Genomic DNA, 18669 nt, shown 5'->3' on the forward strand with positions numbered 1-18669 from the left:
TTGTATATTGTAAGCCCGCACTAACTACTGAAGAAGGAAATGCGAGTAGAATTATAAATTTGCGCACCATGGTATAAATCTGCATTGACAGAAAAAAAAATCGCAACAAGACATATCTTAAAGGATATAAATAAATATCAGAAAAAAGTTACCCTCATATATGAAAAAATAGTATACTAAAAAAATCAGAAAACAATGGAAGTGGCAATCGCAAAAGAAAATTACTTATGTTGGTGGGAAGTCGAGGAAGCATATTTACTATTGGATATTGGTGGATGGTGCAAAAGGCGAGGGACTATTAACCTCTAGTGCTTCGCTCCTCGGTGCGTGCTCGTTGATAAAAAATGATCACCTTAGTTGCCTCTCGTTGGTTGATTGGAGAGATGGAAAAAGTGTGCTCTTGCAAGCAAAGAGTTCACTGTGCGTAGCAAGCTCACATTGCTTCATCGGAAGAGAGGTATGTGGAGGATGAGAGAGCTTGGTGCTGCTTAGTGAAGGAGGCATGGCTGCCTTTCAAGAGAAGAGAAAGGAGTGAGACCGAGAGAGAGAGGGAATATTTACTATAGATGAATGATCAGTAATTAGTGTTGTCGGCTCACAAGGATAAAATAGTAATTTTAAGGTATTAATAAAGATTTTTTAGAAAGTTGTAAGAAATAAGATAAGAGAGAATGTTGAATTATCTAGAATAAGATAAGATGTTGTTTAGTTATTACACTAGAATATTCCACAAGTGAACAGATGCTTAATTAACTGTTAAAGTTTAAACAATTTAGACATGGAAAGATGAAACTATCCTTATTCTAGTTATTATAAAAAAAATTAGTTAAGGATATTTTTATTTATTTTTTGTTAAATTAGTGAGACATAGATTAAAAAGTAACCAAGTGGGTATCTTTGCAAATAACATATGTTTTCAAGGATATGTATACACATATCAACTTTCGAAAGGCATACAGTAAGGTTGCCAAAATAAACAAGCGGCTCATGTTCGGTTGGGTTTTGGCTTGGTTACGACTCAACTTGAGCTTAGTTTGGACTGAGTTATGCTGAGCTTGAGTGAAAGCTGGCTCGCTAAGGCTCCAATCGTAAGCTTGATATATATAATCTTATATTGTCTATAGCCATTAGATTTTAATCTAAGGGATCCCTTTTATTTGATCTTTTTTAAAAACAAATCCAAATCCACCACCTTAATTTTAAATCATTTCATCTGCACTGGTGTTACAGACCAATTAGAGTCAATCTGTAATAAGAGAGTGTATGCTTTAATTAGTGTGAATGATGGTAGATGGAGAAGATGGAAAGAGGGATGGTGGTGGTGGTGGTGATGGTGAAGAAGACAATAGGTGCCGATGGTGGTGATGAAGGGAGATTAATTTACTTATACTTCTAAGTTATTTTACTTTTACTCCTAAGATAATTTCAAGACTAAATAATTTCTAAGGGATCCCTTTTATTTGATTTTTCTAAATACAAATCCAATCCACTACCTTAATTTTAAATCATTTCATCCGCACTACTGTTAGGAGTGTATGCTTTAATTAGGGTGAATGATGGTAGATGGAGAGGGTGGAAGAAGGGATTGTGGTGGTGGTGATGGTGAAAAAGACAATAGGCGACAATGATGGTGATGAAGAAAGATTAATTTACCTATATTTCTAAGTTATTTTACTTTTACTCCTAAGATAAATTCTAGACTAAATAATTTCTTAATATTTGGATATTTAAATAAAGGAGCCCTAACTTTTTTATATAAAGAAGTCAGCTACAATGAGTCATACTATGACTACCTTTAAATGCTGATATGACTCAAATTAAGATTTGCTTTAAAAACTTTGAACTTATCTTAAAGATTTATTTAACTTAACTAGATTTGTCTTAAAGACTTATATCACTAATTAGACTTGTTATTTAACTAAACTTGTCTTAAAAATTTATATGACTTAATTGAAAGATAAATTTTTTTTTTTTAATAGCAATTGAAAGATAAATAGACGATGTATGGAGCCCAGTATCTCTGTGAATAGTGAATCGATCTTATGAAACCTGAATCACATCAAATTAAATGCAAACTAAACTCGTACAACAATTTTTTATTATATTTTTAAATGCAAATAGGTCAAAATAATACATATCATTAAATACAAACAACGATCCATCCTCCACTCTTTGTCCTCCCCATCTTCTCTCTCTTCCCAAAATCCATAGCGTGATTGTTTTTTCACCAAAGTTTTCACTTTCCCAACAAAATAGGAAATTTAGATCTGTCTTATTCTTCCTCCTCTTCTTCCCCACTCTTCATTCCGAACCATTCCCCCATCACCCAACCATAAATTTCTCCACTCTTAGGACCAACGACTCCTCCCTAGCCCACCATGTCTCCTAACCCTGACAACTCCTTCCACGCCCTCCTCCACCTTAAACCTTAAATTTCTCCACTCTGAGGAGCATGCTTGAAGAGGACGGTGGGGCTCATTTAAAGCTCGACTCAGCTACAGCTCGGCTTGAATAGAACCAAGCCTAGTCTAAACAAAAATTCCAATTCAAAATTAATTTTAAGCAGAGCCTACGCAGAAGTGTGCCGACTCTTGACTTGTTTACACCCCTAAGCACAAGCAACTAAGAGATTTTTGAAGGCATACACCCCAAAAAGCCCGAAGTTTAAATTAGACAGAAATGAGTTGAAATGAGGTCAAAAACTACCGGAGGGAAAAGTAATTTCCTAAGAAACAATTAAAGCAGTTGTTGAATTAAACCAAGCCGGTCGACCCAATCAACTGTTGACCGGTCCGCTCCAAAAACGCCATCATCGCCCTGCACTCCTCGAGCACCACGTCGTCCGTCCCGCTTCTAATAATCGGCGGAAAGAACAGCCAAAACCCCGTCGCCGCCACGAACCCCAAAGTGAGCGGCGTCGCCACCGCCTTCGGCGGCCGCCACCACCCTTTTCTCCCCGCCCAACGCCCCTCCGCCGCTACGGAAACCCCGTTGACCAAAAAGAAAGCCGTTACCTCCCCGGTGGGGCTCCTCAGCGTGAGGTAGTAGAACATGACCTCGTGCATGAGGCCGGATACGAGGAAGGTGGCGACGACGCCGGCCGCCGTGCCCCACCGGGATTTGACGGGGCCGTACACCGCCGGCCGGAGGACGGCGGAGACCATTAGATTCCAGCGGCGACCCCAGAAGTCACGGAGCGAGGAGGAAAAATACGGTTTGTTGAACTGCGGTTCGAGATCCATGCCAAGGACGCCACAAGCGACGGCTTTCGCGGAGGCGAGGACGAGCTCTAAGGCTAGGTACATATGGATGCAGTAGAGACCAAGAAGGAGGTAATGGTTCATCTGGTTTTTGAAGCGGTAGAGAGAGAGGAGGAATGCCAAGAGAAGGACTTTGATGGTGGAGGAGAGGAGAGAGTTGAAATGGGAAGTGGGTTTTGGCTCCGGTTTGGATTGGTGGAGTTTGACGGGGAGGGTTGCGACGAAGACGAAGGGGAGGAGGGGAAGAGAAGGGTGGAGGGGGCCGCGGTCGAAGGATAGTAGGAGGAGCTTGAAGAGGGAAAGCCAGACGAGGAAGAAGGCGGAGATACCGCGGAGGTGGATGGAGGAAAAGGAGAAGGGGAGGAAGGGGAAGAGGAGGAGAAGGGGGAGGAGGGAGATGAGGCGAGGGAGGCCGGGGCGGAGGTGGGCGGAGGCAAAGCGGGCGTACGCCATGAAGGCGCAGACGACGAGTGAGAATTTTGCCAGGCTTCGTAGATCGGCCTCCATGGCTGCTGGTATCTCGCGATGGAGGCGGAGATCTAAGTTGTCTGCACCAGACGGCAGTTGTCGTTTAATATGATTTCTTCAGTCTTAGAATGCTTTGCCAACTAACGCTATAAGTAGCCCTAGTTGAGTGTTTACCCGCTTCCCCAATAAGGAAAAAAATATGTATTTATTAAAAATTATTATAACAATTTATTACCTATTTTAAATCGCTTAATTTGTTATCTTAATGTTATTATTTTTTAATAAAACACATTTTAAAGACTAATATTCAATAGTTTTAAAAGTAATTTTAATTTTTTTTTAATTAAACATCGAAATTACGTTACACGGAATAAACATCGAAATAAGCATTATTTTTTATAACTAAAAATATCAAAATTATATTACAAAAAATAAGCAAAAATTAATATATAATAATAGAAATAATAAGTATTTAATAGTTAGGTAAGTCAAAAATAATTTAAAATATTAAAATAAGTTAATTATAATTTATTATCAGACTCATTTTAAAAGTCTTAACGAAACTTTTCCAACAGTATTATTGTTGTTAAAAACTGATTAGTAAAACTAATTATATACTCAATTTATGTAACACCCCTAGCTAGCATAAGCACGTGGTCGCCTATGCACCCACACGACACGTAGGCACATGCGACAAAACGGGTAGGATCCTCACACACAGATACACATATACTCAACATAATCCATCTCAGAGGTAAATTATATTATTAACCAAATAAAACTGTTAAAACATACTCAACTATAATCACCTTTATATAGGATCATATAATCATACCGGAGGCTAAAGCAGAATGCGTATATATATTATATAATATATCATAACATCGAAAAGCTCTCTCGAAGTTAAGACTACTCACTATCTGATTAGAAAAATATAAACCGCATATTCCGCCCATTCGTCAACTTATCGCTAATAGAGTCCACGGGGTCTCGAGTAGAGGGTTCGAAATCTGAAAAATTTTAAGTAATGTGAAGTTAACCGTTTATCTAATTAGAATCATTTCATGTAAAATATGATAGTTTATTAGGTTTTAAATTTACTAATCTTTATTAACTAGTCAAATTTATATTATAGATAAACTTTTAATGTTATAAATATACTATTATTATAAAATGTTAGTTATAAAATAAGAATAAAATGTTTGTTCTTTTTACATAAAATTAGGTATCTAGTTATAAAATAAAAATAAAAGGCTAAATATATACGTTTATTGATAAAATATGAGTAAAATAGTCATTGAATATTCCATCATATATAACAAATAGGTTATCTATTATTTCCTTATACCTAATAATATAAATTAGACGTTAGAATTACATAATTATAAGCATGAATAGAAATATACATAAATTTAATTATAATTAATAAAAGGGTTAATTACTCTAACACCCCCCGAAGTATACCTAGTTTTTATGGGGACCCCCTAAACTTTTTTAAGATATAATGTCACCCCCAAACTTTGGTGCAAAGTGAAACGGGTAACAGCGATAAAGAAAAATCTATAATGACCAATTATACCCCTAATAAGTTAACGATTTCATTAAATTTAGAAAAAATAGTAAATTACCCAAATAATCTCAATGTGTCTCCTCCCTCAAACCCACGCCAATCACCTCATAAGAGTACGCAGGACGACGTTGTCGGGCTTGAGAAAAGATTGGACGAGGCCGAAGAGCACAACTTCGCTCGTTGCCGTTGTCGAGGCTGCGCAAGTGACTGATCAAGAAGACGAAGTTGGAGAGCGCGGCCTCGCTCACTATTGTTGCCGAGGCTGCTCGGCTCCTTGTCAACGCACATGTGCAAGTGGCCGATCAAGAAGACGAGACTTGGTAAGAGTGATACATTTAGTAGGGTCTTTTCATATTGTATTAGTTATTTATTTTCATTAAAATAAAATTCCTGTAAGTCGCGTTCGAACGCGGAAGGGGTCGCGTTCGAACGCCTTTGTGAACGCCTGCATTAGATTCGCAAAAATAGATAACACAAAATGTGCGTTCGAACGCGGTCAGGCGCGTTCGAACCCCGTGTTCGAACACCTGCATCACGTTCGCACATACAGAAATCATTTTCTAACATATCATTAGTATCAAGGACTATCTTTTGGTAGTGTAGAACCCATCAAAGACCAAAAGGCATAACGAAAACTCATAATACCCATCGTGGGTTTGAAACACTGTCTTGTGCACATCAGACAGTTCTACTTTTATTTGATGGTACCCCACCCATAAGTCAAGCTTTGAGAAGTAGTATGCACCCGCTAATTCGTCCAACAACTCCTCGATCATCGATATGGTATGTCCCGATGAGCCTCCTCCCTCATCCTCTCCATTCTCCTCTTCCTCTCTCTCTCACTTGGGCTTAGGCTTGCCGAAGCCGAGCCGCTAGTGAGAGGCCAACCACTGGTTGGCTAGTGGCAATTTGTACCATCCCTATCAAACCGAATCCACACTTCCCTCTCCTCCCCTTTCCCTTCACTCTTCTCGTCTCCTTCTTCATCCCTTTCTTTTTCTTCTTCTTTATAGATTCCACCTCCACCTCTCTACATTAGTGTAGGGCTCCACCCAGTTCTACTATAGGCTCAGCCTAGCACAATAACAGAGTTTCCAAACTATTTTATTTGATTTCTATTAATTACTCATTCTATGTTAATTAGTTAATTGAAAATAAAAGTTTGAGCAACTAATTACTTTAAGATTACGCACTCATTAATATAATTATTATCTAAATACAATTAGTGCAATTGGTAATTACCTATACTTAGGAGCATTTACATGTATATAAATATATATATCTATAAATATATATTATTGATATATTGAGGGTTATTACACTAACACCCCCAGAACTATACCCGATTTTCACGGAGACCACCTATACTTTTTTAGATTATAATGTCACCCATTAACTTTTAAAAAATTTCAATGTGACCCTTCTGTTAGTCTACCGTCAAAAAAATTGGGAGACTTAGCTTACGTGGCAGTTAATTAATCCCAAAATGACATAGATGCCCTCATAAACCCTATAATTAAATTAGGATAAAACGATATATATTATTATAATTAAATTTAATATATTATAAAAAATAATCATCTTCCTCCTCTATCCACCATCACCGACTTCTTCCCTTCACCATCGTCGACTGCCACTTCACCGTCGCCAACCGCCCCTTCACCATTGCCAGTTGCTGACATCACCTCCCCGCCATCGGCTTACAACAGCCGGCCAACTTCTTGGTTGGTCGCTTGCGCATGTGCACCGACGAGGAGCCAAGCAACCTCAGCAATGGGAGCGAGCGAGATCGCGCTCTCCGGCCTCATCTTCTTGATCGGCTGCTTGCGCATGTGCACCGATGAGGAGCCAAGTAGCCTCGATAATGACCTTTCACAGCTCAATGAAATGACATTTTTAGGCCTCTTTTGAGGCAATATGTGTTGATATTCTTTGATAACATTTTAATTTATAGCCACACATGGGAAGAGCATTTGAGCCATCTTTAAGAGGTCCTTGGTGTATTACGGCAACATCATTTGAAGGCTAAAGACTCCAAGTGTTTGTGGGGGCAGAGAAGAGTCAACTACCTAGACCACGTCATATCTAAAAATGGCATAAAAGTTGACCCTAAGAAGAATCAAAGTATGGTGGAGTGGTCGCTACCCAAGACTACCAAGTAGTTATGCGGCTCCCTACGCCTAACCGGCTACTACCGTAGATTCATGGCAAACTACAACAAGGTTGCAGCTCCATTCATGACCTTGCTACGAAAGGGTGCGTTTACATAGATGAACAAAGAAAAGGCAGCATTTCAAGATATGAAGGCTATGGTCTCAGCCCTTGTCCATGCCTTAGATGATTTCACAAACCGTTCACCATCGAGTACAACGTGTCAAGAGTTAGCACTAGGGTTGTTTCGATGCAAGAGGGTAGGCCAATGACTTACATAAGCAAACCCCTTTTAGAGCATTCATAGTTGCTATCCACCTACGAAAGGGAGATGCTAGCCATCATCCGTGTGATCACCAAGTGGAGGCCTTATCTTGTCACGCATTGCTTCACAATCCGTACCAATCAAACGAGTTTGCCATACTTCCTTGGGCAGCGCATTCATACATTGGCCCAGCAAAGATGGGTGTTCAAGCTACTTACATATGAATACGAGTTGGTGTACAAAAGGGAGATCGAAAATAGCATCACTGATGCTTTATTAAGACGATCGAATCCAACCAAGTTGGTAGCAATTTCAGTGAGTTTTTTCTTTTCTTTTCTAGTAGCTACGAGAGGCCTACAAGAAGGACCATGACACAATGAAGATAATGGATGACCTTGTTGTAGATCCGAAAAGCAATCCAGGGGTTGTGGTGAAAGACAAGCTCATATTTGACCACAAGGTGGTCTTTCCAACTGATCGTTGCTTGCATTTGATGTTGGTGCGCTACTTCCATGGTACCTCTATGGCTGGACATGAGGGGGTGTTGCGCACTTACAAATAGCTGAACCAAAGTTACACATGGGCTAGAATGAAGAAGGATGTGCAAGCCTTCGTCCGGGCTTGTAAGGTATGTCAAAGAGATAGGGGTGAAAACGGGTCAGATTAACTCCGACCCGACCTGCTATCCGACCCGACTCGGATCGGATTCGGATTCGGATACGGATAGAATTTTTGAAAAAAAATCAGATACGAATTCAGATACGGGTCGGATATATTTTTTGGATTCTGATACGGATATCGGATATCCGTTTACCTGGATATTTTTTTAAATGATTTATAGTTTTTAGTTTGCTTATTTAAATAGTAAATATTAATATTATTACTAATAATACGTTATATATTATTTATAGAGATTAATTTCTCTAATTTTATATATTTGACATACAAAAAATTATTTGTTGTAAAACTCTTAATAATTTTGTATTAATTATATTTAAATAAAATATTATAATTATTTTAAATTTAATCAATATTTGTTTAAAATCCAATCCTTTATCCGAAAATTATCCGTATCCGTTTAGTTAGTATATGGTTTTAAATTTTGCTATCCGTCCAATATCCGTATCCGAATCCGTATTCAAACTAAAAATACGGATCCGGATATGCGTTGAGCACTATCCGATCCGTATTCAATCTATTTTCACCCCTACAAAGAGAGGATTGGATTAGTTAAACTCGTTGGATCATCACGCACAAATATACCTGTACTCAACATAATCCATCTCAAAGATAAATTATACTGTTAACCAAATAAATATATTAATATATTAATATTTAAGTCCATAATAATATACACGAGACTAGTACATAATCTAGCAGGGTGCATCATATTATCAATGGGTATATAAATGTGTTCTCAATAATATATAAATATATGATAGATATCATATCATAACTAATCAAGTATATAATTCTCAACAATGTATAAATAAATTTTTTGTCATACCATCATGATAAGTCTCTCAAATATGATACATATGATGCATGACGACTGTAAGAATGTTATGATATCAAATACAACCATATATGATACATAATAACTACTTAATAATTAAGTATATCAAATGATAATGAAATCATATGTATTTCTTGACATCTTAGTCATCAATATCAACTCTGAATAACATCATCATACTAGACCACTATTGTAACGCTCCCGCCCAGCATGGCATACGTACACCCACACGGCCACACGGCACGCGCAACGCATGCGATAGGTCGAACGGGGCCCATCACGTAAAGAAACACTCGTATGCACACATAATCATGACATCATCATACTAGACCACTATTGTAACGCTCCCGCCCAACACATCACGCGTACACCCACGCGCCCACACGGCACGCGCAACATATGCGATAGGTCGGACGAGGCCCGTCACACAAAGAAACACTCCTATGCACATATAATCATGACATCATCAAATAAAACCTGGTAATATATCCATGCTCACATAATCCATCACCAAATAAATCATACTATTAACCGAATAAACCATTAACATATGAATATCCAAGTCCATAATAATATACACTAGACCACTACATAATCTAACAAGACCCACATAGGCCACGACAAACTATCAAAATACAACTAAAACAACCGATACATTAGTACACTATTATCTGACATGTATTATACAAATCGTCTGATACAATAAAGTATAAATATAACAAATAACGGCACAACTTAATTTCTATACAAATTATACCGTCTCGCACCTATAGCTCACCTTATCATCCTAAAATATCTTCTCAAGATATCTCAAGTCGCTATTATGTACCACATATCTAAGGGGGTTAGAAAAAAAGTAAAAAGAGTCATGAGCAAATGGCTCAGTGAATAGACCTTGTATTGGATAATATGAAATCATGTACTAGATAATATGAATCACATATGAACATCATACCATGAATGAGTATATGAATGTATCCTCAATAATATATAAATGAAATGTAGATATCATGTCATAACTGATCAAAGCATATAATTCTCAACAATGTATAAATAAATCTCCATGTCATACCATCAATATAACTCTCTCTCAAATATGATACATATGATGCATGCCTTTCATGACCATGTTATGATATCAAATGCAACCATAAATGATATATATTAACCACTCAATAAGTAGGTACATCAAATTATAATGAAATCATATACATTTCTCAATATCCTAATGATCAATATCATCTCAGAATGTCATCATCATACTAGACCCTTGTGCATAGTCAACACCTGGTACTAGGTCTTAACATCATGCCCAAAGGTTTAGAGTATACTTTTCCATCCGTGACGAGTATTTCAATCATAACCATACCCTATCATCCACTAAGGGTATCAACATCCATCCAAACAAGGCACCCTTCTAGCTGATAGAACTATGTGAGGATAACTCGCCATATATGCCTTAGCAAACGGCATGTGTCCGAATATCTACTACGCACACAGACTAATGACCTCAGACGTAAGGCCATAGGATCGCGACTATGTCGAGCGATCAATCATCCACCAAGCGCGTCCTAACCCTCATGCCCACTAGGGTATCTTCTCGCTTTCTATCAACTATCCTATTAATTAGATTTCATAATTTTCTTCTAAATGACAGATCATATGTATATATCCAGTATGATAACAAGTTAATGCATAATAGAAATTTAGGTAGAACATGAGTTAAGAGAAAAATGATGTAATGTAATATCTAACCATGTAGTCAACACATGCATACCCATGCTACATATCAACTGGATATAAAATATAACAATATAATCATCTCTAATCATCTCTATATATCATCATCATACTCATATCTAAAATCAGTCTAATTACATGCATGATAAAATATGCTCAACTATAATCATCTCTAAATAAAGTTATATAATCATGCTGGAGGCTAAAACATTCATATACATAATATATAATATAACTTAATTTGAGAAAGACGTCTAGGGGACAAGACTACTCAAATCTGATCAGAAGATACTACACACGTATCTCTCACGTCTATCAATCAACTGTCACTCATCGCTGGTAAGATCTATGGGGTCTCAAATAAGGAGTTCGGAATCTAAAAATAGTTAATTAGCATAATGTTAGTCGTTTATCCAATTAAAATCTGTTCGTATAAAATATAATAATTTATTAAGTTTTTTAAAATAACTAGGTTTATAATATATATGTAATTATGCATAACCTTATTCTAATTATATATTAGGTATATAATAATTAATCTCTTTTGATATAAAACCATAAAAGAATCAGATATAAAATAATGTAATTAAAAATACATGTATATAAAGTAACTAAGAATAATTCAATTATTTGGCAATGACTACTTTTACTTAACCAAGTCACTAGTTATACATAAAATAATTATTATCTGTTTATATAAAAATAATTATCATATCTTAGCATTTTATTTGTTGAAATAATATATATAACAATAAGATGCTAAAAATGCATTATATATATATAAGTAAACACGAACATTAACGGAAACTTATATAATTTGATTCTCATTAATAAAACTAAATACATTAATCTAATAATGATAATTAAGCTGTAGATACCAAAATACTTATAATTACAATTAATTATATTTGTCCTACTTATGTTTAGCTAATAATTATAATAGTAAGTTGTAAATTATCAAAAATCATCTAAATAAACTAATTTATCTTAATTTTTGAAAATAAATTATATAATTAATAAAAATAACAAAAGGGAGCATCCTCCCCTTGCTACAGTGTTGGCATCGGCCCAGCACGCGTGCGCCGCAAGTGTGCTAGGTCGAGCCCAGCACATGCGCACAGTAGGTGGTGGGCCAAGCCCAACACACGCGCATAGAAGAGGAAGAGGAAGAGGAAGAGGGAGGAAAAAGAAAGAAGGAAAGGGAAGGGAGGGGAGGGGTTGTAGAACCGGGCTAGTAGGGAGGGGGCCGGCCGCTGCTGACCACCCAGTGATTGGCCTCTCGCTAGCATCTCATTTCCGGCGAGCTCGAGCTCAAGGCAAGAAAGAGAGAGGGAGAGAGAGAGAGAGAGAAAGAAAATGAAAAAGAGGGGGATCTCACTATCGACGACAGTTCTAGGGGAGGTGGTGGCAGCAATTTTGTCGTAGTTGGCAACAAATCGCCAGTAGTACCCCGTCAACCTAAGGAATCCCCTCAATTCCTGCCGATTAGTAGAAATCGGCCAGTCCACCATATTCTTGATCTTGCTTGGATCGGCTTCCACTCATCTTGCTGAGATTATATGCCCCAAGTACTCCACTCGTGACTCTCCCCAAAGACACTTGCTCATCTTGACTTTTAACTGGTTTTATCGCAAGATTTTTAATACCTCCCGCACATGCCGCAAGTGCTCGCTCCAATTCTTGCTATACACTAGAATATCGTCAAAAAAGACGAGCACGTATCGACGCAAGAGCGGGCAGAAAAGGTCTTCATCAGCCCTTGGAAGGTGACTGGTGCATTGGTGAGCCCAAATGGCATGACTCGGAACTCATAGTGGCCATCGTGAGTTCAAAACGCCATTTTGTGCACATCTTCCGGGTCGACACGGATTTAATGGTACCCCGCTCTTAAGTCAAGTTTGCTGAAGTAGGCTGACCTTGTGAGTTCATCCAGCAACTCCTCGATCACCGGTATTGGATACCGGTCCTTGACAGTAATTGCATTCAAGGCTCGGTAGTCGACGCAAAACCGCCAACTCCCGTCTTTCTTCCGAACCAGCAGCACCGACGACGAGTAGGCACTTCTACTCGGTTGAATAATCCCTTACTCGAGCATTTCCACCACCAATTTACTAATCTCTTTCTTCTAGACATGCGGATACCGATAGGGCCGGACATTTTCTAATTCAGCCCCTAGAATGATCTGGATGCGATGGTCGTGCCGACCGGTCAACGGCAGTCCTCGGGGTTCCTTGAAGAGATCATTGAACTCCTGCAGTACCTCTTGCATGTCAGCGGCTATTTCCCTTGGTGGTGGATGTTCTGGTTCAGCAACAGCCATTTGCAATAGTAGAGCTCGGTCCCCCTGCATAAGGAAAGCCCACAAGTGGTTGCAATGTCAGTCCTTGCCGCAGTTGATTTCCATCCAACAGCACCCTTCGACCATTCCTCTGAAATGTCAGTGTGAGGTTTGAGAAATCAAATGTTACGGGCCCCAAGCTTTGAAGCCATTGAGTCCCCAAAACAATGTCGGCACCTCGCAAGGCCAACGGATATAGGTCCAATGTGAAGAATTGGTCTTGCACCTTAAATTCTACACCTCCACAAATAAAATCTGCTCACAATGTGGTGCCATCTCCGATCGTCACATCGAACCCTTCTATGGATTCCAACTCGAGCCCAATCTTCCTAAGGAGCCTTTTGTCAATGAAGTTGTGGGTAGACCCGGTGTCGATCAAGATTCTCATTGTGGTTTTCTTGACTACACCGTTCATCCACAAAGTCTTTGGTGCAGCTGTCCCCGAATAGGCGTGGAGTGAGATTTCGACTATCATGTCCTCCACGGGTTGCTCCTCAGCTTATTCTCCTTGATGTCCAGCCACACCTTCATTTTCAACTGCAAACTCATCCTCAGCCTCCTCCAATCCGTCAATTAGCATCACCGATCCCATCGGTTTAGCGCAGTGTTGCCCGGGCACAAACTTCTCATCACAACGAAAGCATAGGCCTTTGGCTCTTCGTTCCTCCACTTGAGCAGGTGTGAGTGCTCATCCCGGACCTCTAGGTGCGTACTTCACATCTTGGGATGGCTTCAAGGGTGCTCGAGGAGGTACCACTACGACGGTAATTCTTCGTACTCCGATGATATTTCCTGCCGCTATGGTTGGTTGAACCGAATTGTGGCTTCCTTGGCTCGTCTAGCTCTGTTTCAAGTGTAACTTCATGCCCCGGTGTTTGTCTTCCATGAGCACCGCATCTTCAAAGGCCTCCTTTAAGGTTCTAGGCCTTAAAGCCCTCACATCGGCTTGTATGTCTCCCCACAGCCCAGAGATGAAGGTGCTGCGAAGTTACTGATCCGTCCATAGTGGATGATATCAGCTACTTATCCTCTGAAAATTCTTCTTGGTATGCCCCAACCGTGGTCTTTTGCATCGTTTTTGAGAGGAGAGCATCAAAGTCTTCATACCTCGATGCTCCAAATCGCCGTGTGATATCGGCGCAAAAGTAAGCCCAAGTTTCGATAGCCTCAATGGCATTGGCTGCTCGAAACCAATGAAGCACCACATCCTCAAGGTGGAAGCTCGCAAGCGTCTGTTAGGTTTTTATTTGTTGGCAATTGTGTACAAAATATTCTAAGTGTATTTTTTCATGTATATGAGCTTTACACAAGTCTAGAATATCTCTGGTTTGAAGAATTGCAAGTTATTGGAGAAACGCGTTCGAACGCGGAATCTGCGTTTACACAGACAAAGAGCCGTGTTCACAAACGTGTTCGAACGCGGGTATTGCGTTCACACAGACCGAGAGCAGCGTTCACAAACGCGTTCAAACGCGGGTACTGCGTTCACACAGACCGAGAGCAGCGTTCGCAAACGCGTTCGAACGCAACCTGAAGAATTCAAGCTGTCGCGTTCGAACGCACTTGGGTCCGTTCGAACACAGCTGAGATTAAGTCAGGCCGTTCGAATGCACCCGGGCTGCATTCGAACGCACTTATGAAGTTTGCAATTTATTGGATTTTCGTAAGTACGGATAAGACTCGGATTTGGCTCTATCTTGGAGATCATATATAAGGATTGTGATGCCCTATCTCTACGGTAGTTGAAGAAGCATTATTGAAGGAGACTTCTTGAGGCTACATCGGTTCTTCAATGAACAAGGTTCTACTCATCTACAAGAATTTAATCTTTCGTCTTAAGGGCTATCTAGATGAAAGATCAATCTCGAGGGCTACTGAGATTGGACTTCAATCACAAGAAGCAGTGAATCGTAGGTTCTAATGATCAAGACTGAGAGGAACAAAGTCGTTTGGATCGACAGGTTGTTTTGTGAGTCAGTCTTGTAACTACTACTATCATAGTGATTGGTTTTGATCCGAGTTTGGATCTGTGGTTTTTTTCCCGTTTGGGTTTTCCACGTTAAAATCTTGGCGTTCATCTCTACTTTCGTTTTTAATATTTCTTCCGACTTTTACTTAAACAAACGAACGATATCATTACCTAAAGGTTAGATACATACGTGTGTCTAGGAGTTTTTTCAGCATCACCTTGTATTCTTCCGCCGTACCTTGGTATGTGAACAATTGCTCTGCCTTATACAACCAATCGATCGGATCGCCACTTTTGAACTTAGGGAATTCGAGATGCACGATTTATCCACAGATGCCGTTGTCTCGTTCCGGACCATGTCCAAGTCCTTGTCTAATCGGGGGAGGATGCACCATGAAGGGTTGATGATCCCTCCTTCGGTTTTGATTAACTGCCGTGGTTCCAGATCGTATTGACCCGCCCACGGATCTTGATCTCCAAGGTAATCTCTATAGTGGTTCGCTCGTCGGATGGGTTCACCTACAACTGGGCCTGGTGGAACCATCCTTGCTTGCCTCTGCCCATAGGGTGGTAGCAGCAACGGCTCTTGTGGTTGCTAATTCTAAACTGGCGGCGGTGGGTTCATGGAAATGGACTCGCGTCGTGGGGTCGATGGTGCGTTCCCGTTCGCCATGGCTTCCCTCGTCGCCCGTAATACCCACATCATCTCCATCATCATCTGGTTGTTGATGGCTATTTGTTAGGAAAGAGACCCCAACACGGCTTGAACACTAGGTTTTTTCGTATTCTGATTAGATCGGGCAGTTCCGCGGGTGGAAGTCTCTGCAACCGTTTCCCCCTCCTCTATTAGGAGAATCTCTTCTTCATCATCTCACCGTGAAGCCATAACTCTGGTTGTCATCATAGGAAACGCGTGTCTAAGAAATGGTGGCTCTGATACCAAGCTTGATACGATCTCCCCTTAGGCTAAGGTTCGATCTCTTCTGATTCTCTGATTTGGACTAGATCTAGTACGGAACTTTATAATAAGATCCCAAAAGATGCCGCCGTTGGATCGATGTAAAATTTGGATATGTTGTATCCCCAAAAACAAGCTTTCCAACAAATCAAGTTTCAGGCAAATCGGAAGTGGAGATCTCAAGATATCGTCCGATTAGTGGATAAACATCAGGGTGGTCTATTTAGGATCCGTGGATGGAGGCACAAGATCCTAGGTGATGGTGGTTGGAGGCGGACCGGCGTTTGTGGGATGGCACCGGTGAAAAGTGGTGGTAGAAGGGTTATGGTTGATAGAACGGTTAGGGCAAGTGTTGGATAGATTGGAAGATGGGGGAGGAGAGGGCCGCCCCTAAGGGTCTAGGGTGATTGGCCAATCGAATGAGGTTAGAAGCAGCATCATCGAGGATTGAGAGAACGAGAGCGAATAGACGAAGGAGGCAAGGCAAAATTCAATTCTTCAATAATAATCTCTGGTTGCCATCCACATCCCTTTTAGAGGCTAACCAAACAACTCAAAATTAACCCTAAACAATACAATTTCGTCGACCGCGTTCGAACGTGCCCGATTGCGTTCGAACGAACCGAGTTCGCTCTTCTCTGGATTTGCGAATGCGAAGTAGGCATTCGAACGCACGATCGAATGTGCTTGTTTCCCACTTCTCTAGATTTGCAAACGTGATGTAGGCGTTCACAGTCCATTCGAACGCGACATTCGAACGCATAATGCATACTCTCACAACCGCGTTCGAATGCACTTCACTCGCGTTCGAACGCGACTTACAGAAAACTTATTTTCTTGGAAATTAAACATTAAAACAAGAAACAAAGACATTCCTAAAGTGTATTCATGCTCGAGACGACATCGGTGAAGTCCGAATCGTATCATCAATATGCCCAAAGGCTCAAAGCATAACTTATAATCTACAAAGGGTATCTCAATCATAATCATACCCTACCATCTGCTAAGGATATCAATATCCATCTTGATCGAGCACCATTCTAGCTAATAGAAATATGTGAAGATAACTCACCACATATGCCATAGCAAACAGCATGTGTCTAAATGTCTACTACGCACACAGACTAACAATCTCGGACGTAAGGCCATAGGATCGCGAATATATCAAGTGATCAATCATTCACAAAGTGGGTCCTAAAACTCGTGCCCGCTTGGGTATCCTCACACTTTCTATCAATTATACTATCAATTAGATTTCATGCTTTCATTCTAAATAATAGATCATATGCATTTATTCAATACTATAACAAATCATGCAACTTAGAAATTTATGTAATAAGGAAGTCAAAAGAAATATGATGTGATGCAGTCTCCAATCATATATTTATCACATGTATAATCATGCCAGTCTGTCACATACATACTCATGGTAGAGATCATCTCGATATAAAGTCATAATATTATAGTCATCCCCAATCATCTCTATATATCAATAACATATCTATATATAAGATCAATCTAATCAAATGAATGATAAAATATGCTCAACTATAATCATCTTTATATAAGATCATATAATCATGCTAGAGACTAAAGTCTGTGTACATAATATATAATATAACGTAATTTGAGAAACATGTCTAGGGGATAAGACTAATCACAATCTGATCAGAAGATAAAAATCACATATTCCTCCCATCCGTCAGTCAAACATTAACTCATCGTTAATAGGGTCCATAAGGTCTCAAATAAGGGGTTTGGGATCTGAAAATAGTTAAGTAATATAAAGTTAGTCATTTATTCGGTTATAATCCGTTCAAGTAAAATATGATAGTTTATTAAGTTTAAATTTAGTTAGATTCATATGATAAATTTAATTGTCATATATTAAATTTATTCGGTGCATCTTGAGTCTCCTCAACACCTCATCACGATCTTGCAAAACCGCATCCACCTCAGTTTTGTCAGCTTGGGCCGATGGCAAGTATGTATAAAAGGTCAGAGGCGGCTGACCGTAGACGGCTTTGAATGGGGTCATGCTAGTAGCCGAGTGAAAGGCTGTGTTGTATGACCACTCTACCCATGGCAAATAAGATAGTCATTGCCGCGGTTGTTCGCCAACAAAGCACGACAAGTATTGCTCTAAGCATCAGTTCAGCACCTCAGATTGGTCGTCCGTCTGAGGTTGATAGGCTGAACTCATACGAAAGGTAGTCCCTTAGAGAGCAAAAAATTCTTGCCAAAATTGACTCACAAATATAGGATCACGGTCTGAAATATTCAACTTTGGCATACCATGCATCTTGGCCATGTCACGCACATAAACATCTGTAACCTTCCTTACCATGTAGGGATGCGCCAAAGTTGAAAAATCTGCATACTTGTTGAGGCGATCTACCACCACCATGATCAAGAAATGTCCTCTGGCCTTGGG

General features: G+C 39.6%; 1 protein-coding gene across 1 annotated transcript; it reads right to left on the reverse strand.

Annotated features, from left to right (window-relative positions):
* Positions 1 to 2064: 2064 nt before the first annotated feature.
* On the reverse strand, positions 2065 to 3860 carry LOC140762789 (probable long-chain-alcohol O-fatty-acyltransferase 5). The gene has a single exon (XM_073100739.1). It carries the CDS (start codon positions 3765 to 3767, stop codon positions 2754 to 2756), a length of 1014 nt encoding a protein of 337 aa, XP_072956840.1. The 5' UTR covers positions 3768 to 3860; the 3' UTR covers positions 2065 to 2753.
* Positions 3861 to 18669: the final 14809 nt, after the last annotated feature.

Source organism: Typha angustifolia, chromosome 7 (genome assembly GCF_048772165.1).
Source record: "Typha angustifolia cultivar Huaian chromosome 7, ASM4877216v1, whole genome shotgun sequence".
NCBI classification, from domain to species: Eukaryota; Viridiplantae; Streptophyta; class Magnoliopsida; order Poales; family Typhaceae; genus Typha; species Typha angustifolia.

Excerpts from the sequence above, each read along its gene's own strand:
- LOC140762789 (XM_073100739.1), bottom strand. The coding sequence starts at position 3,767 with ATGGAGGCCGATCTACGAAGCCTGGCAAAATTCTCACTCGTCGTCTGC.